The sequence below is a fragment of the Cygnus olor genome, chromosome 6 (genome assembly GCF_009769625.2).
Source record: "Cygnus olor isolate bCygOlo1 chromosome 6, bCygOlo1.pri.v2, whole genome shotgun sequence".
Classification (NCBI taxonomy): Eukaryota; Metazoa; Chordata; class Aves; order Anseriformes; family Anatidae; genus Cygnus; species Cygnus olor.
In genome coordinates this window covers 6,492,659-6,515,322 of record NC_049174.1, presented here as the reverse complement: position 1 = coordinate 6,515,322, position 22,664 = coordinate 6,492,659, and the positions used below count along the sequence as shown (strand labels likewise).

The following is a 22,664-nucleotide window of genomic DNA, read 5'->3' as shown; positions in this document are numbered from 1 at the left end:
CAAAAGCACAACTCCATATCCCAGAATTAAACAACAAGCTCCGTTAGTTTTGCCTTATTCCATAGCGTTCACTAAAATACACAAAACCAGAATACATTTCATGCATTTTGGACAAAAAGCCCTTCTTAAAGCCTGCAGAACTCCAAACCATTGTCTTTCCGTACCTGAACAAGCTCATTTAAGACCACTGCATCAAAGCCAGAGAGATACTGCACGTAGTATCTCTGCATCACTGGTCCATATTTTCGCACATGTGCTCGGAGCTCCTCCATGTAGAATATTAGCTCAGCTATGTGCCTAGCCAAAAAGACAAGGAAAAGCTTACAAATAGGAAACATGTAAAATATGGAAAATTATTTCCGTCAATGGAATACTTCCCATGGAAATTCCCTCCTGTACCTTGCTTCTATTATTAATACATAACTCTTGTATTAAAATATTTGCTCACATTATAAAATAAGTTTACACAAGAAACTTTCATCTGTAAAGTAAAATACATTCAACAGGAGATAAGTTAACAGGACCCCCTCATGGTAATCCTCAAAGGTTTGTACAACCCGTGTATTTTCTGAAGAAGCCCTTTTGTAATGCTCAATTTGAATAAGTGTACTTTCTCATGAAGCAGTTAAATCCGAAAAACAGAATTGTAATAATTACTTTTCTGAGCTCATGTCAGTAGGTCTTTATTCTTAAAAAAAAAAAAAAAAAAAAAAGACTTTTCAAGATGGTAAAATTTCCCCCTGTTGAAAGCGCTGTACAGAGGACTTCATACCACCTGCTGGGCAGACATGAAATAAACTAAAAATAGTTAACACAGAGCAATTTTCTATGAGTAACTATCAATATTCTAACACCTGCAACACAACTTAAACTGAAAGCTTAAAATGCAGTTATTAGACCGACAGCTTCTTGGATTAAATCCCATACTGCCTGAGCAACAATCAGATGGCTTGACAAACTTCTCCAACATGCATTTTCTTTTGGCAGAAAAACTTCGCTCACATTTCACCTATTTAAACAAGACCAAGAAGAATACAGCCTTCAGAAGACCAAGAAGGCATAGTGCTAGAATTTTATGATGATTTTTAAATCCAGGGTTATGACTCATGACATGAAAAGGAAACACCTTAACAGTGAGTTTTTTGATCCCCAGGTTGTAAATAAAACTGAGCAACTGTAATGGATGCTGACCACCCACACTTCGATCCCAGAGCATCACCAGGGAAGCTGTATAACAATAAAGATGGCTTTTACAGTAGAAGATGTACACAAAAAGATTTCTGTAACATTTCAGAAAGACAGCGTATTTATCTGTGGTACCTCCATCCCTAGCACCTAGTCCAGTGAAGGAAACTCAACGTTTTTCTGTTCCAGCTCTACAAATAGCCTTGTGATTGACTGTCACTTGTTGTCACATGAATACTCTTTAAGATTTCTTTCCCCAGATTGAACTGATGTGCTCTATTATCTTGAGAACTCAAGAACAACCAGTACTCTTCTGCCTACCCACATTCCTAAGGTTTCTTAATCCCATTTCTCATTTCTGACCTGTTTATGAGGATGCTAATGCTGTATTACATGAATAAATCTTACCTGATTTTAAAGACGGTTCTGCTATGATAAAGGAGACATTTACAAACCAATCTTTTTGACAGTTTCCTTCCCAACTTATCATTCATTTGTTCAATGCAAATAAAACTTTCATGAAATCATTTTTATTTTAGATATAAACTCTCTGCAGAAAATCAGTTTTCACCAATGGGCTCCAGTTTCTAACACAATAAATACCCTAGCTTTCTGTTTTTGATGGAAACATTAAGATTGTAAAGATTTTCTGAATAGTCCCAATTATTTTTATCTAGTCATCATTTCCTGCTATTTCTTGCCTTCAAACACATTTCCTCCATGAAGTTCACATGAATATTTAAGGTATCGCACTAAAAATTGTTAACGTACTTATCTATGAAATCATCTGCACTCTTCTTCGGCATATTGTCTGCATGACGAAGAAGCCAAATAATTTCATCACGAGCAAAGGATAATGCCATAAATACAAAAAGTGCCTGAAAAAAAATCATAAGATATATATAACAGTTGGACACCTTGTGCACACTAAGTAACAACTAGTCTCTACAACTAAACAATCTTAAAACCTAAGCAGGTTTTATCTTAGAGTAGGGGTTTTGCCCTCCCTCAGACAAACTGAATGGCATGGTATCACTGATGAACAAACTGTACCATTGCCTAAAGATGAAACTCGAGGACTGTAATTACCTTGGGGCCCAGCAGGCCTGGCTGATCAGACAGGACAGTAGCCAGTTCTTTGAGTGCAGAACGTAAAAACTTGCGCCTCTCTCTATGCATTGAGCCACTACATCAAAAGAATAAACCAAAACATCATCCAATGTGCTAATCACAGTCATTTAATTTTTTCCCAGACATTTAAGGCCAACTGTAGGTAGCTCACATCATACTAACTTCAAAAGTTCAGTATTTCAAAGGACATGGTTCATACGAAATTGACATCTCCACTATCCATGCTGCATATTCCTGAAGTAAGGTTAAATTTAAAAACCGAGTCCTCTGCCTCTGGTCTGTGCTTTGCATTTGACTTCACTAAAATTTTCCTATTTAATTAGCATTCACATTAAGTAACTAGACAAGAAAAAAAATGGAAAATGCATTAATGCTTTCTCTCTGACAATTTGACAAATAATCTAAGACTTGGGAAGTTAAATCAATAATGGTATACCATTAGGCAAATCCAGAACAATCAGTGTATGGCCTCACATTTGAAAACGCACAGTTAGGTCAAGATTCAACAAGTCCTGTTTATACATTCTTTATAACTTCTTTGAGAAGAAAAACACTAAAAACTTACGCATGTGAAACAGCGGCTTCTTTACACTCTCTGATGTCATTAATACGTTTGTTGTAGCTGCAAGTAAACAAATAACCCAATGTGGTTAAAAGTATCAGTAACACAATTTAGCAAGAGTTGGGACTTGGGAGGAGCTGCAATTCCATAGCTAGCAGGATACAGCAAAAAGCTCACCCTCAGAACAGCTCAGGCAAGACTTCTTTCCCTGATCAGATAAATTCTAAAACCAGATACCCAAGCCAAAATCTCTCTCTAATGAAGTGCTCCTGGTTTTCTCTGGTAGAGACATCTCAACTTCATTTTTGCCTGAGTTTTCTTATGATGTATTGCAGGAATCGTGACAAATGCTTGCAACTTTTCAAGCAAACCCTGCATTCACAACATCATTTCTCTTCCCTAGATGAAGGTTTGTGGGCAAGATCATTGATTTTAAACATTTGCCATTTTAGAGACTGATTCACCAACATTTTTCAGAACTAAGATTAAAAAAAAAAAGCATGATGGTTATGAATCAGGCTCCTGGAAGATATGCATTAAAGAAACAGTCAAGCCACTAAGCAAAAATGTTTTGGTATTGATTATCTGCAAGTGGATCTTACATGAAGTACAATTAACTTTTTCAGGACAGTTCTTAAAGAAATGATACATTTTTAACAGATGATCTGAAAGGAGAAAAAAAAGACAAAGAAAACTTACCCTCGTATGTTTACAAACAGGTCTTCTGCAGCTTTGTGAATATGAAATACTTCATCTCTAAACAGAGCCAAGCAAGAGCTGCTTTGAAGTGCAAGTTTCCAAAGGTTCAAAGCTGTAGCATCACTATTTAGGACTCCATGGCACAAAATAAATCCAACTTCAGAAGTTCACAATCATCGTGTGTCACAAACAAGATGCACAGAGACAGTAAGAGAACAGTGAGATTATTATGCATTTTCCTCTTAAATTGTTTAATTAGCTTACTGAAACTCTGTATGTATAACATAATTATCCATCCATATATGTATACAAATGAAAATACCCCCACACTATGCTGTAGTAGAGGAATTCTTATATTTTTGCAGTATTCTTGTAACGAATTACTTGATACTTATACAACTCAACTATTTTCATCAGAATTACTAAAGCCACCATTTTTTAGTTTAAGTCACGAATAAATTTATGACAAACTCCATTCCAGAATAAGCTGAATTCCAGCTTCACTGTAGGAAAAGTATGATACATATACCCAAGGTTTAATCAAGTTCTCCAGAATCTGTTTTGAATCCAACAGCTTTTGTATGGTACAAGACAACAAGCTGCCTTTCAAAAAAAATTTTTTTTAATATAACCACGAGCTGTTTCAGAAGATTTTACTCACAAATAATCCATTTTTCCATTGCATCCAGAGAGAGGTATTCACATGGCATCTGTAGGAAAAAACAGTAATTTGTAGCAAACTAATTATATCCAAAACAATATATTTCATGAGAAGTACTTTTTAGAAAAAGAGACAAAGTCTCAAATGCTGATGAATCACAGAAGACTGCTTCTGATTACTAACAAGTCATTGTTTCATCCCTTTAGAAACTAAGAACTTGAACATGAGATTCCATACCCTCCTATACCATGAACAAAAGTTGGACTTGATAATCCTTGCGGGTCCCTTCCAACTTGGATATTCTATGATTCTATGAAATGTTTTGTTTCAACCAACATTGTATTTAATATTCAAGAACAAAAGGCTGCTGATGTATTCTGATCACAACCTGACAGTTGTTAATGCTTGATTATCTCCCCTCCTGCCCCAAAAGATAACCGTTCATATCCCAAATGAGACAGCAAATGTAAATAGTTAATTTTTAAAGGATGTTTCAGTTCTGATTTTCAGTCTTTTGGCCCCAAAACATCCAGAGTATGCAGGATTCCTGCATACCATTCCAGAGTATGCAGGATTCCACTCTACACTGCAGGAGTAATATCGCTTCCCTTCATCAGATTATCAGATACTAGAAATGAAGGCATGGGCTAATACACCAGAAGCTTTAATTAATGCAAAAAAATCTCTCCCCTGTATATAAAGATGCAGCTCTACCAACAAACCTATTAATTTCCCTTTTTCAAAAGCCAGGTAAAGGTTAGCAAATAGAAAACGAAATATCCCTACACTGTTTCACAGAAAACATTGCTTAACTTTATCATATAAACCAAATTAAAAGGCCATACTGTGTCAGACTGTGCAGGATTAAGCATTGTACTAGGTGCACTGATGAGGCTCAATAGTTGTGCGTTTCTCCACTGGTCTGCTGAGAGATTTCTTCGAGGATAGACCATCTGGAGTGAAATCAGAGCATCTGAAAGGGACTGAAAAGAAGACAGACAAAGGAGGTTGGTTAGAAGCTATGGTAATGCATTAGCACAAGAGTCTTAATTCACGAAAGGATCAGAAATTGGAACTGATACAAATTGCTACATGCTACCACTAAAGTTCAAAAACTGGCATATTCCAAGCACAAAAGAAGCTAAATACTATTTGTTCATTACTTATTCAAGCATCCTAATTGGGTTATTCCCTTCTCTGGCACTTCATTTATTATGTCCTTCCCACCTTGCAAGCAAACTGCAATGGTTTTGAGCAGATACTACAGGAGCATCTTCATAACAGATTGGACATATCCAAGTAAGTGTGGTCCCATGCTTTTTCCCTGTCTTCTGTATCAATCCTGATGCTTGCATGAGCCTATGGGGAGCCAGGTCGAAGCAATAAACCAGCAGATTAAGATCACTCAGGGAAAAGAAAAGTTCTCTGCTGGAGCTAATATTAAGGGGTAAATGGCATGGCTACCGCAAAACTGTGGGATGATAGAAGGACAACTTATGTACACTCTTCCATGACAACCTAAGTAAGTATGTACTTCTGCGGCATGCTGCCTGAAGGGATCCCTGACCCCAATTTATACCTCTAGCAGAGAATCAGCAGAAGAGCAGAAATTGGCCTGGAAAATGGCTTCACGAAACATTTCAAGGGAAAGGGTTGGTCCATTATTAAAGGCAAATGCATAAACAAAAATGATACCAAAAAGTGGAGCACCTTTGCTACAATGCACACGAGAAAAGATTACCTGTAAGTCAGATCTTTAGCAACTTAAGTCTTAACAAGACAGGAATCATGCACAGGAAAGTGTAAAAAAAAGTAAGATTACTGATTATTTAGACAAATGACAAGTATTTATAACCAGTTCAGAGCACTTAGAGAAGAAGCTGAAAAATTCTCTGAACTTCTACTGACTATCTTCAAAAGTTTAAGGAAATGCATCAAATCTAAAGAGGACTACAACCAATACCCAGATTTCAAAACATGAAGACAAAACAACTTTAAAACTTTAGGCAGTTACTTAGGATTTAACTTAAACTCCTGCCAAAAATTCCAAAATGTTTGCTGTTAGGCAAACAATCTGCAAGCACCTAGAGAACAACACCTGCCATTACAGGTTGGTCAGTACTGATCACATCAAACAAATCTAGTTTCCTTTGACAGGGCAGCACGCCTAGTGAACGTGTGGGAAGTGATAAACAAGATATACATTGACTTTGGCAAGGCTTCCATCACTTTTCCAAAGGTATTCTCATACGAAAACACAGTTTAGATAAATCACCAGAGAACTGGTACACAACCAGTTGTGTAAGAATACTAGTTTAAAAACATTTGTACAAAAGAGGCTAAAGGCTCATTTAACTTGGCAGGGTCAACTGAGCAGGATACACAATGCCAGCTTTTGCATACAGGTGGTGATCAACCATTATTCTCCAGGATGCCCAATTTAAGGGCATTCCAAAGAAAAAACCCTCAGGTTACAAAACAGAAAGAGACACTCAACTAGGATAGTAAGCCAGAAAAGAATAGTTTCGTAGAAACATTACAAATCTCCTTCATTTCAAGCTACAAAGCAAACCAAAACACAGAATCAGCCATAGCAGATGAACCACAACTGATTTTTAAGCAATTTTTACTGAATAAACTGAAGTCTTACCAATGGGTCCTAGCATTCCTGTATTTCTATAGTTTTCATTTAATAGGGTATGAATCCTCAGCCCCATCCATTATAATTAAGATCTCCTGTAAAATTTATACCTAATAGTATTGGACAAAAACTCCTGTGTATTTATTTATTTATTTTTTTAATCTCTGCTTCTCTCAATTAAGGTTACCATGTTCCTGTGAAAAGTGGTTACATACTTTACTGTGAGGTACAAATTCCTCCATCATTTTCTTTAAAGGATTTTCATAGTCCACAATCATCTGGCCAAGGCGTGGATATTCTCTGTCGCTAAAAGCAACAACAAATAATTCACGCAGGTGTAGTTATTTATTACGTGTTTTTTTAAATACATTTCCTACACAGCAGATTTTTACCTTGCTCCATGTGTCATTTCATGAGCATAGTTATACAATCCAATGATAGCCTTCCTTTCTTCAATTCGAGACAGCAGTATCATTAGAGTCGTGTAGGTTATAATCAAATCTAGGTAGTTCTTCGTTAAATCAAAGTTTACAGTCTAGAGATTTAAAAAAAATATCATTTTGAAACTCTTAGAAATAAGCATAAAACTTTCCTCATCTCTCCACCCATTTTCAGCCTTTTAAAAATACAATGGACTGTCTTGACCAGTACTTTTGGTCTGTTTGCACATAGACTTTGTATGATCTTAATTTATTCATCCAAATCCCCAGAACTGCTTGTATTTGTGAAAGCAAGCATGCAAATAAACCTTTTCAGGCCCAAGCATCACAGCTGACAGACAGAAAAGCTTTTCTTGGGTGTTACTAAGCACTCTACAAGTGTTGAACTATATTTTAATAAGACTGTCTGAACTGTACTGTATTAAGACTCCAATGTAAAAAGCCAGCACACAGGCACTGACCTGCAACAATCATTCAGTAGGATACATGCCTGTTCCTCTTTTGTATTATGAAACTAAGTCAGCCAAAATTAAGAATAACTAAAACTAACAAGGTGGCATTATGAACAATAGGAAAGAAAGCTGAAACCAAAAGGAAAAGGTGTTTGAGTTATTTTATTTTAAATAAAACACTCAGGTGTTTGTTCTTGCTTTAGCCAACAGAAGCAATGCCCACAAACAACCCACATATACGAGGGGGAAACCGTTAATATTCTTGTTTTTGAGCCTCACATGACTTAAGCATACAGATTGCAGTAAATCTCTAAGAATTAATTAGCAGAAGCAATGGTGCAAAAAATACAGTCTGCATTTTGCTGTCACTACTGTCCATAATTAGCCTGTTTAAAAGTACTCAGGAGATTTTACGCTATTTATGAAAGTTAGAGATGTGAACATTATGGTACTTGTATTTCTCTTGTGTTTATAACTGGAGATGTCATGTTTCTTGAGCTAAAATAAACGTCTTTTTAACTGTCCATGCAGAACTTGGATCAGAAACATTTTTAAGTGGCTTTTGAAAATTTAAACCCAGAAACTTACAATATCAAAGAAGACTTGGCAAGCATCAATAGTGTTCAGCAGCTCACAAACATGGTCCTTGAAAAACAAAAGGGATCATTTTAAAGAGATTTAAGTAAATCACTTTGCTATGCTTAGTGACCAGGACTATGTTGATTTTTTAAAAAAAAACATATCTACGAGTTCAAATGTTTCACTATGAAGTATTCATTCACAAATAAAAACCAGAAGCCTGATGTGACATACGTGCTGTACCTTACCTTAAATTCCATTACATCAACAAATGTGAAGTAGTATAATGCCAGGTTCTTCAAAATCTCTGATTTTTCTTTCTGTAGCTGAGCAAGCTGTTGCTAGAAGAGAAACAGAAACATGTTTACAGTTCTGAGATCTTGAAAGACAGCTGAAAAATAATACCTGAGAGATGCAGATTAACCACCAGGACATATAAATAAATCTTAACATAGTTTTCTAAGCCTGAGGTTCTGTGTGTCTCTTAAATGCACACAAACTTCTCAAAACGGGTCATTTAATAGCTGCTGACTATACTCTGCAGATAAAAATCAAATTAGTATACATTAGTACCAAAGTAATATTGTTTAGCTCAACTAGAGACGAAAATGGATAGTTAGGAAAACAGTGTTATCGTGTGTAAAATTAGCAAAAGCAGAACAGTACGTGAGCACAAATCAGTATGGTAAAAAAATAATGACGTTACTCGAGGTGGGAAAAAAGGTGGCAGGTTACAAATTTTACTACAGAAAAACATTATGCTTTTAAAGTCTGAACTTACCAAAAAGAATATCCAGGCAAAGCCACGTTAAGCATGCAAAATAAAATGTAGATACAAACATAAAATACAGTAACGGTTCTTTGACCAGTTCCATATAACACAATAATACAATCAAACAAAAGCAACAAAATAAAGAAAAAAAAAGAAGCAAAACACTAGCATTAGACACTGGTGGATAAAATGGAAGAGGCAAATGTGAATACAAAGGCGCAAAATAGTCCACATGAATTATTATTATTTTAAATCTGACGAAGAAATCTCATTTAATTTCCTTTTTTTTTCATAATTTTCTTGCAGCCAGACTGCTCACTTAAATGATTACAATCCAGTTACTAATTACTCTCTTGATATGTGAATTGAAGTGAATAAAAGCAATCTTATAACACTTAATACGAAAAATTGCCCAAAGCATCTGTAACATTTTAAATTAAAGACTGGTCAAGTTAAACAGGGTTGTATTCCGAGCAAAAGAAATCAATTATTTAAAAAAAAAATTGTTTTGTTTTCAAGATTGGATAAAATGAAATGCATTCCTTTTGTGACTTCTCCTGATACTCACATCTACTAGGAAATAGGTTATTGCCATTCAAATGGCAGCAGTACAAGATCAGTTTTCAAACAGTCCTTTGAGCTCTACTTTGACACTTTGTACGAATTTGCTACCAACTTTACACTTCAGCTGTCTTGTGCTCAGAAAATGAAGCACCCATAATCATTGTACGTAGAGGAGTGAGGACGTTGTACTTTCAGGGCTGCTTCATTAGTCCACAGTCGTTACACGACCAAAGTGAATTGCCTAAAATGTTTGGGTTTAGTCTTCAGCCTAACCCAAGATGCTTAAAAAATTTATTGCAAATAATCTGCATTTAAAATACTAAGAAAAACAGGGTTTATTTCTGTGTAACTAACACAAGTGTGAACTGCATGAATTTGAGGAGTCATTTCATGAATTTTCAGTACCAGACTACAGGATACCGTTCAGAAATAAGTGTACTTGAGTGCAGAGAGGAAAAAAAGTGGCATTGCAAGTGCACATGTGGCTTAACACCTTTTTCCTAGAGCAATCCTAACTCAGTCAAAGGAAGGGGGCAATGCTAAGATGAGACCATCACAGCAGTAGGGTGCTGTATAGGGCACCTACACATTGTGGTTAGGACAAGACTGCTTTGAGGCCGCAGTGCCCGGAGTGGGGAGTTATGGCACTACAGGAGGCGGTGCTGGAAATCGTGCTTGCAAGAGCAGTAAGTTATTTTCAGAAATTATCTGAAGTTGTTCATTAAATAAAACTGTATCGGGAGGTATTAATTACACTCCCCCACAAATTAAGGCATTGCTGCTGTGTGCTGTTAACTAGTTACCTTCCTAGTTATCTTCCCAAAAATATTTAAACAAAACTACAGCATCCTTACAGAGTGAAGCTCATTGTTCTTTGAGCTTTGAGGCTTAAGAAGGTAGGAGCAAGTTTTTCTTTGCAGTATAAAAATCCAAATAAAATAATATGTCAACTGCAATCTGTTAGGTAAGGATGGTGCAAAAAGTTCAACTCACACAACGCAGACCCAACAGTGAGATTTAAAAGTAGTTTACAGCATGTAGTGTCTTGGATGCCTATTTGCATTTTTATCGCTCAGGAATGCGGGTGTAGCTCTTTCCACACCCACTGCAACAAAACTTTCCATTACCAATTCTCTAACAGCTGTTTAGATGCATCGGGTGCTATATGGTTCTGTGTTTGATTTAAGGCTGTTTTCCTCAGCTTTAATTCTCATTTATCAGCAAACACTTTTGATTGTAATATTCAGCAAACGTTTTAAAATAGGATAAGCTGAAGAAGTAACTCCTAAAACATTAATATCACCACAAGATTGTTTTAACTATAGATAAATGATTTGGTGATTGGTCAGATGTAAGAGTTTTACTTTTCTTACGGAATTGGAAGTACAAAACCTACCCAAAAGGATAACACTGTTTTCCTGAAGAAGGTTAGATTTAAGACATATGAAAAGCTGTAGAAATTTTAGAACTAGAGCAAGATCAGAAAAAATCTGAAACCATTTATATGAAATCATTTCTGCTGACAAAATACCACCTCTCCAGTCATATTGGAATATTATTTAGAAATTGGGATTTTGAATACCAGAGACTGAAGCTGACAGTTTGTGAAGCACATTATCTGCAGGACAGGAACTGACCTTTACCAAGTTGTCTTGTGTTTTTCCTTCTTCATATTAACCCCCCTAAGTCTTTATGTAATTGATTGTGTTCACAGAGAAAGTATATTAAAAGAAGCAATAAACAAATCAGGAATTGCAACATCACTTAAAGCTTGTATGAATGCTCAGAGACAAGAGTAACAACACAGGAAAAATATAAGACAACTGGAAAGGTTGTTCAGAGAGCTGTGTGGAAAAACAGGATAACTGTCCTTCTGTAACTATTTTATCATATTTATTTGACTGGTAACAACGGCATGTGAACAAATGTCTTATTCCATGATCCAGGAGTAGTCAGTAGGGAAGGGAATTCTCTGCTTCTTACATCGACATTTTTCCTGCATTAAACACTATTTGTTTTCTATAAACCAACACCACAGATACTACAATCCCCTCAGAGAACACACCACCACCTTCATCTTCCCAGCTGACACATATGTCCCAAAAAGCACTACTACAAATTCTGACTATTAAAATTTGTGGGATACAGGGAAAGTAATGTCTGCCAGTATTCTTGCTGTCATTTATTTTATTAAATATGCCTGCCATGTGTAGGGTTTTAGACTCAAGACTTCAAAGATTCAATTCCTTGGAACAAAATTCTGCATCGACAAAAGCCATAGCAGAACAATGAAGAGAAAGAAGATGGATGTAACTAAATGAAGAAAAAGTTTTAAATTCTGTAAATTAACTGTAGAATGATGGATGTGTCCTCGATTTTATGATCTCCAATTAAAAGCAGGCTCTAAAGTGGCAGACTGCAAATAAAAAAGATGTAACAATATTTAACATGTTTACTAACTAATGCATTTGTGCCATATGATCTACTTTTTGTTTGTTCTCAAGCTTCTAGTACTAAAGCAGCTCTTCTGAAAAGGAAATAACCACCCATGACCCTCCACAACTGTTACTGTCCCTAGGTTGACCGCCTTATCAATAATGGCAGTCAACGTACTTTGGGGGCAGTGAGGCTCCTCTTCAGAAACCAACCAACCAACCAGTCAGTCTTAAGGGACAGTTTCCCCATTCCCTCAATTTTACATTAATTCCTGCATTAATTCCTACAGTAAGCTCAATATGTATTACTGTATCACCCAAAGCATGGTCACAGGTCTTGATGTCACTGTGGCAACTGTTTGTGGAATAAAGTGCTCTGCCATGATGTTGTACAGATAAATGTTTGGGACAGAAGTCTAGCTACTTGCATACTTATATTTATAGCATGAAATCATGAAGGAACTCTTCATTCAAAATGCATGAAAACTAATTTTGAAATGCCATTTCAGTAACACTGAATAACTAATACAGTGTTTAGGTACTAATGAGCTTGTGGTGCTTTTTTTTGTTGTTTTCTTTTTAATGGCCAAGCTGTTAAGTTCTCAATCATCAAATCAAAATAAGATTTTGATGTGAATGGATGAAGCAAACAGTTTAAGTGTTACACACATTTGTTCTTTTGCAAGTACTGCATATGCTATTAAGCAACAAGAGCCACATTACAAGTTTGGCTTACCTTGGCAAGTGACTCATAAGGACTGATTTCACTTACAGCAGTATAATACAATAATTTATTACAAATAGTGATAAAATGAAATTGTGTTTGGACGCTGCTCCATCTCAAAGTCATGCACAATCAAGGGTTAAACCACGAATAAACATCAGTTTATAAGAGGGCTTACAGTTTTCAAGAAAAATAAATTACTTTAAAATGTTCACCAAAAAGAACTGTCATAAAGAGAAATTAACATTTCACATTACTTGTTGGGATTGCTAATGAAAAATAATAAAAATGTTCACTTCCAAAAGACTTAATTTGAAAATTACTACCTAATATTTTCCGATATGTTAAAGCCTAAGCCACTTTAACTTGTGAAGTCATGTGAGAATTGAAGACATCAGACATAATACTGCATAGAAAATTAAAACAGAAGGCAGGAGTGTATCAGAGTAAGGCATTAGCAGAGAAATTCATATTGGAATGATTCTTAGGAAATATATAGATAAAATTTTAATTGTTGCACAGAATATACAGTTTCTTCTGAAATAGTATCATCACAACCACCAGTAGAAAACACTATGGCTAGTGCAAAGCTGAAGAGAAAGCAGTTGTTACTCGGATTACTTTACTCACACAGGGCATCTCCTGTAAGCTAAATGACTGCGTTGGGGAGCTCAGGGAAGCCCATCTCATTGTGGTGCCTCCAGCGCTGCAGGCTCCTCAAGCAGCACAGGAGCTGAACAAGCAGCCATGCAAGGAGAGCACAGCATCCTCTTACCCAGAAAGGGTTTCCGTCTTCCTGGCCAGGAAGCCAGGTAGCTTTGTGGTGGCATACAGGTACTTGTTTTTTTATTGCTTAGACAATAAGGTGTCTGAAAAAAAATTGTCTCCCAGGCAAGAAATCCAGCACTCCAGAAAGCTGGAGAAACAGATTTAGTCTTGAGTTTACTGACTAGGGGGATTTAAGTTGCCTGACTTTTAAAAAACAGCTGCCGTAGGTGTTAATACCTTACCATTTCCTGGAAAGTAAATGATTAGTTTTTCATGAAGAAGTATTACTAATACATGACGCAGCAAAGCTAAGACCTAGAAATTCCCTTGGATGAAAAACTACTCCAGGATTATCTTCATTAGCACTGTGCAAATGATAATACTAAGATCTTCATTAAAAACAAGCAAGCAACCAACCAACACCTGCTTATTGGCACTGTACTCGCAGGGCCTGAAAGAAGTAATTTTAAAATCAAAGTTAAAAAAATGTTTTTTATTTGTATTGTGTTTTGAAAAGGAAAAAATATTGGAAGAACCTATCACAAATTAATATCAAGGTTGATTATAAAGCCCATATTTAAACAATTTAATTATACAAGAAAACATTTAATAAAGGCATGCATTAATGTCATCTAGTAAGCTTCAGCCAAGGACGGCCAGCCACCCTGTGCCTGCAGCACCTCTCCCACAGGCTGTGCAACCAACTTGCTATGCAACCAGGTCACTCCAAAGTGAAAGTGGGAAAGGGACAGCCAGCAGCCCAGGCATACCTGTTGGGATCTAAAAGGAAGAAGCCAAAACACCAAGGAACAATAATAAAAACAGAGTGAACTAATTCACGTGGACAGACCCTAACCCACGCAGGCCAGAAGCGGGCTCACCGCTTGCACTGTGTTCTCATCTGATCTTATTTCCAGTCCCCACTGGCACAAAGCAGCAGATACAGTTGGATTGGTCAGCTGGGAGGTATTCCCCTATCTCAAGGATTTGAGTGGGCAGTCAGCACAAAACCCATCTGAAGAGATAAGCACAGTACTGGGAATGTAGCTACTAGCAAATCTAGATTAACAGGAGCTGGAAAACATGGACATTCCCCCCCCACTAAGCACTCCTTGGGAGGAAGGTCTCACTGCTCTGCTGGCTGTTAAGCAATGACTAAGGCTCAACATCACCAGAACACATTTCAAAATACAGGAAGGTTTTCTACAGGAAAATTGCTCAGGAGCAACGTGAGTAGAACAACATATGTTCGGGAAAAAATGCAGAAATCCTCACTACTTCCCATATGTGCTGTTTTGGAAAGCAGAAAGGAGGCTAGCTTTATTACATAAAACAGAGCTTTACCTACGCAGACAGTAGATTTTCACTTCCTACCCACAATCTACAGAAAATCTATGTCTTTTCTCCCTTCATCTCCACTACCTGATTGTGAAGTGCTTTATTCCTGCTTTGCAATGTAATTAAATGTTAGCACTGGCTAAGAAGAGTCATTTTTACGTCCTCCTACACTTTTGGGAAGACCGGGATGTTCTCAGATTTGTCTACAGTGAGCACTTAACCCATACACCTTGTAAGAGGATACATCCTTAAAACACTTCAGAAAAATCAGACCGCTTCCATGTCCCTTACTGAGGAACTTCTCTTCTGAAGCCAATCAAAGAAATTCAGTACAAATAAATTCCCCTGTGCCAGTTGTAACACAACCAGCTCACTGATCTGACCCAGAATGGTGGAGCTGCAAAGCTTTGGGAGGGCTTCTCCAGTTTAGAAGACTTCTCTGAAACAAACATTAAGTCAATTTAAAGTAAGTATCAATACCAGGATTTCCCAAAGACAGAAAGCAGATATTTTTTGTTATATAGTTTCCTTTTCAAATACCACTCTGAAGTGCTCCAGCTTCTCTTTGTCAATCCTTCAGATCACTATTTACACAATAGCATGTTTCATACTCCGTAAAGCAATGCTACCTTGCTGGCCAACAGCCGCAACAGTTAATTTAAGAGCTCAGTCTTCAAACTACCCATTTACAAGGTTATATGGCTCAAGACAGTGATTGGAGAATAAAGGCCAAGTGTAAGATCACTGGGACTGCCCTCTGACAGAAGGAGAGAGAGAGAGTTATGAACTGATGAGCTCCACAGTTACCTATAATCAATCTTTTGGAAGACAGACTACTCCACTTAATTTTCCAGCCTGGTCAGCAAGGATTCATTGGATGCTTCATTTTTATTTTAACTGCTCAAACGTTCACTCTTGTTGCAATATTGAAGCTACTGCAGCGATTGTCAGGCATGAATCTAGTCTGACTCAGCAAGCCAAACACTGAAGGTGGATCACAACCAGAAGCCATGGATTTTACCAATGAAAATGTAAAAGCTATCCATGGTAAATGTAACAGAACCACTGGTTACACAGGAATAAAATGCACACATTTCAAGATCAGGCATCCATTTAATTACAGTGCAGACTGTTCATACTCCTCAATAAAACATGGTCTTCACCTCTGACACACACAGTACTATACATGATGGAATGTGAGAAAAAACAATCTAACAGCTAAGAATAGGTAAAAAAAAAAATCCAAAAAGCGAGTACTGATGATTCTCTATCTGAATGCAAGCTTGTTTGTTTGGCAACATTACCTACTGATGTATCAGTAGGCATTACAAACTGTGCAGATGCACAATGCTAAGCAATAGCAACTGCTGCAATTGAATGTACAAAATCCAAAAATCATCCTTGAAAGGCTGTCCTGGAGTTTTCATCGCAAGGACACAGCTTGTGATTTCTCAACTATTTCCCCTCTAATTATCCTCAATAATATGAACTGATGTCTCCCTGCGCCAATAAACTTTTTGCCCTTTTCAATCCCTAAGCGTGTTTCCCTGCTGAAGGAACTTATTGGTCTGCCGTTCTAATTTGTAGTGAGCTGGTTTTTGGCCAGTGGGAGAAAGGAGACAGAGCAAGGAGGGAAGCTCAGCCTCTTCCTGACTCGGAGCTAGATGCTTACGCCTTTTTGAACCTAAGCTTTATGAACAAAAGTTCATCTCACTTCAAACTTGTGAACCTTCCCTGCAACATGACACGGCTTTTGCCTCAGTAGGTACCTCTTATGGGTAAAGGTTTCTTTTGGAAGATACAATGCTCCACAGAAAAACGTGTAAATAACTTAAGAAAAGCAAACTGCTGTCTGCTGAGTCCACAGGGAGGGAAAGCCCCCAGTTGCCTATTGCTGCAAGACAAAATCCATGGTTTAAACTGTGCTCAAAGATACACTGTAGGCTTTTGATAACTTTGCTTAATAACATTGCTTTCGTTAAACACAGGCCTGGCTGCCTCATGGTAAATAAACACAAGGCAATGAGGAAACAATATGAGTGTGTCCTATTTTAAAAAACGGAATTGTCAAAATACCTCAAATTAGCTGTCATCAACTTCCATAAACTTCACCGTAACAAATCCTTCAGTATCATTATTTAAGCTCTAAATTCATAGTCAACAACTGGAGGACTCTTAGAGCATACACATTATTGCATTGAACAAGTTCTTATGTACATAATAACCTTTTGTTTTTAATAAGTCTGCCACAGAAGCGTAGAGAACACAGAAGCACTTACAGAACATGGTTTGAAGTATTTACTGTTCATGTAAATTTGATAAAGAATTGCCTGCATTTGTTAGCAACACAATCATATTCAATATAAAGACAAGCAATATTAAACAGTACAAAACATGAGTAAGTTCTAAATGAGAAAGCACATTGTCACTGAAATAGTTCCACCATAAGGGAGAGTTTTTCTGATTTTGTGTGTTGGCATTACTGGAGACATTGCATGGGAGTTCTAGAAGGTATTATAAAAGAAACTAATTATTCCCATTGCTACTACCACTACCACTCTGCAGAAACCAGAATGCTTAAAGCAAGCCTAAACGTCTCAAGCATACATGCAAGTAACTGCATGCAGGGAACATGCAAACCCCATCACCTACCTCCACTTTCCACCTTTTGAAAGAAATATAAGCAGTTAAAAAAAAATAATCCTTCCCTTTACTTTCAAATTGAAACAGAGAAACTAATGTTCATCACCTGCCAAAAGACACCTGTAACCTGTAATCTAATTACCTTATTTACCCCCAAAAGACTACAAAGTCATATTCAGCAATACTGGATCACTCAGAAGGGTGAAGCATGATTTCCTATTGCAACTGAACTCACCACATCTGAAAAAGAAATAATTATATTTCCTCGGGATCCGTGTTTTTGTACTTTGCAAGGTTTCTCCTACATACTAACACATTCTTTATTCCCATGGAGACTGCCCCCACAGGCAAGAACACCTGTGTGGTACATTTTCCCATTTTTCAGTCAGTCGGCTTTTACTGATCTGCTGGTGAGGTCTCATCACAAAATGTTATGCAACTTCAAATTTCCACGATCAAAATGTCACCAACAATTTCTGCTATCAAAGTAAGGCAGGACATAAATTTAGATTTTTGTGGAGGATTATTTCCCATTGATAACTCTTTGAAATTGAACAAAGAGTAAGTAAAAAGAAAACCCTAATCAAAAAGAAGATAGAATTACAGTATAATATTCTAACTTTGGAGTTAATTCATTCTATAGTATCTTGTCAGACATCCAAATCAACAACTGTTGGGCATTTGAATCAACAACTGTATTCCAAGTATGACTGCCAGTGTCAGATGTTTTCTAAGAACACACAAAACCTCTAAGATCCAAGCAACATATGTTGAACAGTACCAAAAAGAATAGTATTTGTATAGCCATTTAGTTACTTACATTGTTGTTGCGTGTTTCTACTGCTGGAAACTTCCTGACTATGAATTTGACAGCAGATTCCAGGTTTTTGTCAATAAGATAGGATGGTTTGGCTTTGGGGTCACCACATGCCTATAAAAAAATACAATACAAAATGAAATAAAAAAACACAATCATCCATCTAAAGTAAAGTGATAGTTGCAAATCTGAAGACAAACTAGAAAGATTTTGTTTTGTTTTAAGTGAGCAGGTGATAATGAGAGGCAAAGTGCAGGGACTGTCACAGCTGAAATATGCAATGGGAAACAGTACAGAGATGCTCTTCTACTGAAAAAGATGCATGGAAGTATCAAAGCAGTTAGTGCAGAACAGCAGTGAGGGGAAAAAAATCAATCCTAAAAGAAAGAAAAATACGTTTTCTTTTTACTGCTATTCCTGGTTTGAGGTAGTGTTGTATTCATTCATCTGGAGTTAATAAACTGTTAGAAAATTCAATCATTTCATCATCTGTGGAGGACTATCCTTTGTGAAACAAAACTAAAAAGCCCCACCACCAATCTGCATTTAATTTTTCTTTAAATTGTTAACTGCAAGAGAGCTTTCCATCCCACAATAAAACCACCAGTACTTGCCTAAAATGCCCTATTTCCTTAAATTAGGAACTAATGTTTTGCTCATTCTCTTTATTCCTACAGAAGCATAAGCTGTGCTTTAAAAGCAGCACTCAAGAAATTTCATTAAATTTCGATTTGAACAGAAGTCACAACTAAATGTCAAGTCTTTTAAAGAGCCTACGCGGACATATCAGAAGAACAGGTTCAGTGAACAAGCAACTGATGAAGAACCTACTTTTGCCAGCTGCAGTGCATGCTGTCAGACACACTACTTATTCTCGACTACCCTAACAAGCCATGCTATATGCTTTAGTTGGGAGAAACATACTTAAAAGCAGCATTATTAACCTAACAAAATTGGTGCTCAAATTGTATTTTCTTTCAAACGTGTGTTCAGCTTTATAGTCCTCAGAGGGATTTGCAAAGAAGTTCAGTGTCTCATGCAAAACTAAATTACATGCTATGCGTTTCTACGCAACACAGTGAACTCAAATGGCAGCTCATTTAAACTTTCCACATCGATTTCTATGGCTGAGTTGCAGACCGTAGAGACAGAAGTCATGGAGTATGAGACCGATTCTGAAAGCGGGCAAGCGGGCAAAGGGAAGGTGAAAAGCTTTGCAAACCTTCCAAACTTGTCCTTGCTGGGAAAGCATTGTAATAAAAAGAGAGAAAAATTACATATAAACAAATGACTCTTAAATTCTAAAATACGTTACAGTTAAGTGAACTAATACACTATTACCTACATCCGAGAGAACATTAAGACCGTCTGTTACTATAGACTGCACACGTTCTACTGGATAGTGATTATTTTGGTACTCACAAACACATTTACACGTACTTTTTAGTTACTATTGTACAAAGCTCTGAGTATATGCTGAAACATGTAACTGCTAATAGTACTTCCAAACTTAAGTTCAGGTAGGGAGAGAAAAAAGGAGTTAAACATCACATGCATCTACAGGGGGAAAAAGGAGAGAAACTCAGTGAAGTTTTACATACCTGAAAAAGAAACGGTAGCCAAGAAAAAAAAAACAAAACAAAAAGAGTCATTATTGTAAGTTTCTAAAACTCCTGCCTGCAGTACATGACCATTAAAATATATGCTAATGTACTACTCTAATACCCAAAGTCTTACATTTGCTAGTTTTTTTCCCAAAACGAATACTAAATTTTGTTAAAAGTTACATCCATAACACTCCAAGAGGAATTTATAACAAATTCAGCAACGTTCACATCATTGACTAGATATGAAATAGTTGCTCTCATGTTCTTGCAAGAGCAAACAATGTGTGCCACGGGACTTTTCTATACACACTTTAAAGTCTTGACACAATTTCTAAAGTAAAGATCATACTATAAATAGGTTTCAAAAATTAAACAACTCGCTCTTCAATGAAGTCTTAATTAATTAGATGTCATGGATTTCTCAAAAGCTGTGTCAGATGAATGCAATTTACCAGCTTTGCCACACACTATGTAACTTTCTCTACCAAAAGAAGTATTACAAACTAGGAAAAGAGCTTAGCAGACAACATATACCTGTGTTCCAATTTGAATGTGCTTGCTCTCATACAGGAGATGAAAAATGTTCATCTTGCCATCGCTGACTTCCTAAACTTTTCAGTCTGAATTCCAACATTACTTCTACATACACTATTTCTTAATTCTTCCTAGCAACAGATGTGTTTTCCTCCTATAAATCAAAGGTTTACTATTCTAGAAATGACGTTCTATCCAGGCCCTTGCATGCAGATTATTCACACGGAAACAAATATCTGAAAATACTAACACCAACATCCTCACAAGGTTTCGGGAACTCGGTTCTTTGCAATGACAAATATTACCCACAGCCTAAGTGGCAAACCCCTAAATACATACGAATATGTGAGAGACAGCTTTGTTCCTTTCCATCGTGTTTGCTATCCTCACACTTAGAGCAAACGTAATTCTTCCTCCAGTACTCTACTATACGAGATTAATCCACAGAGTAGAAAGAAGACTTCTGCAAGATGGGAGGTTGGAAGTATTGTTCGCCCAAGCTGCACCTGCAGGAAGCTGGGCGAGCCTACCCACGTGGACTGTTCCAGCAGCTCAGCCCACTTCTAACAACTCTATTTACTTATTTGATTACCAGCTTTCTTTCATCCATACATTTTCCATCCATGCTGTCACCTGCATTCAACATGGCTTGCAAAGTCTGTATAAGCCAAACCTTTCCTAAACTGCATACAGACCTACAAGGCTCATGCTCAGGACAGTTCACTCTAGAAAGCGTACAGGCATGAAAAGACAAACCCCCGTCCTAGAGGACGTACTTTTCTGCACAATTGTAGAAGTGTGGTAAGGCACCTAACCACAGTTTTGCACTGTAGAAAGAACAAAGACATTGAGGGCAATGGTCGTGGGTAGAATGCAGATAAGAAAGGTGGGTTTTGCTTTTATTAATACGAATCCCTTGTCAATATTGCAATAGGCAGGCACGCTGTGGAATGACATACAAAAATCACTTTGCCACATACAGATCTCCAGCAGTTCAACAGGAATACTGCACCAACACTCAATGTTCATTCTCAGCCTCAGAAATCACTTCTTCCCCCAAGTGGGCTGCAATAACCTTTTTTTTTTTTCATTTCTTATCTTTTTTAAAAGCAACAGAATGGCTACATGTCTGAGCATTAAAAAGAAATCCAGAGTTGAAACGGTCTTGGTCGTGCAACATTCATGGCATACAGCTCTCAGAAGCTATGGGATTCCAGCCCCTTCAGGCCCGAAATACTACACGCTCAGAATCTCCCCACAGCCATCTCCAAATTCTTTTGTACATTATTCAACAGCTGCCAAGCAGTTATGATAAAAAAGACGATGCAAAGCTACCATTAAGACTGATCTACATAATTATTTTTTTAAAAAAGGACTCAGACACTGGATTTCTATCAAATTAGGCATCATCTCTTTCCACAGCACTTCAGAACGGTACCCTATTATGACCAGCGCTGAACCAAGTAAGCATCTTTTCTTGATCCGACTCGGTGCATCCAACACTAACAACAACAACGCGATTTCTACGGCTACAGGGGATTCATTACCCAGACTACTTCTTTGCCATCATATGCACAGGTCATCGTTCCAGACAAGGTGGACCAAATTCCATCAAGCGTTCAGAACTGTTCCACTATGCCATGCCTTATGAACTAAAGCAACATTTTCCTCTCTCAGGAAAACAACATATTATTATTATTAAACAAAATTGAGGTTATTCTTCACTTGAGGCTATTAGGGTTCTTCTATACAATTGTCACTTTGAAAATGAAGAATACTACAAAGCTTCATTTTCTAGGTGGCGCTCTCTAAGAGGCATCCTACAAGGAAGCACCCAGCAACAAAAACGTGCTTAAGTTCTACATTTAAGGTAAGCAGTCCCTGAAGAACGGCCCAGAATCCAGTACAGCTGCCCACAGACCACAGTACACCTACTTTAAGCGGCATACCAAAGAGATCTTTTGCCCCAATACAGTTAGAGTTACCACTGCAAAAATCAAAGCCTAACATTTCACTTCCTTGTTGAGGACAGAGGGTGTTGGACAATGATGATAAAAGATCCAGCAACATAATTCCTCCACAAAGCGAGCTGATATCACACAAATTAAGTTT

The 22,664-nt window shown here is 37.1% G+C and overlaps 1 protein-coding gene across 6 annotated transcripts in view; it reads right to left on the bottom strand.

The window, feature by feature from the left end:
- Window positions 1–22,664, bottom strand: part of NCKAP1 (NCK associated protein 1) — a 59,149-nt gene that overhangs the window by 29,639 nt on the left and 6,846 nt on the right. For 2 of the 6 annotated variants that reach the window (XM_040560974.1, XM_040560978.1), the window contains exons 2-14: window positions 19,634–19,651; window positions 18,415–18,525; window positions 8,599–8,691; window positions 8,360–8,416; window positions 7,272–7,414; window positions 7,095–7,185; window positions 5,084–5,221; window positions 4,239–4,287; window positions 3,578–3,734; window positions 2,882–2,938; window positions 2,275–2,371; window positions 1,957–2,063; window positions 165–297 (exon numbers count right to left, since the gene is read on the bottom strand). In XM_040560974.1, coding sequence (XP_040416908.1) covers window positions 165–297; window positions 1,957–2,063; window positions 2,275–2,371; window positions 2,882–2,938; window positions 3,578–3,734; window positions 4,239–4,287; window positions 5,084–5,221; window positions 7,095–7,185; window positions 7,272–7,414; window positions 8,360–8,416; window positions 8,599–8,691; window positions 18,415–18,525; window positions 19,634–19,651 — 1,251 coding nt within the window. The remainder of the gene's footprint in view (window positions 1–164; window positions 298–1,956; window positions 2,064–2,274; window positions 2,372–2,881; window positions 2,939–3,577; window positions 3,735–4,238; window positions 4,288–5,083; window positions 5,222–7,094; window positions 7,186–7,271; window positions 7,415–8,359; window positions 8,417–8,598; window positions 8,692–18,414; window positions 18,526–19,633; window positions 19,652–22,664) is intronic. The other 4 variants (XM_040560976.1, XM_040560979.1, XM_040560975.1 and 1 more) reach the window with 3 other exon arrangements.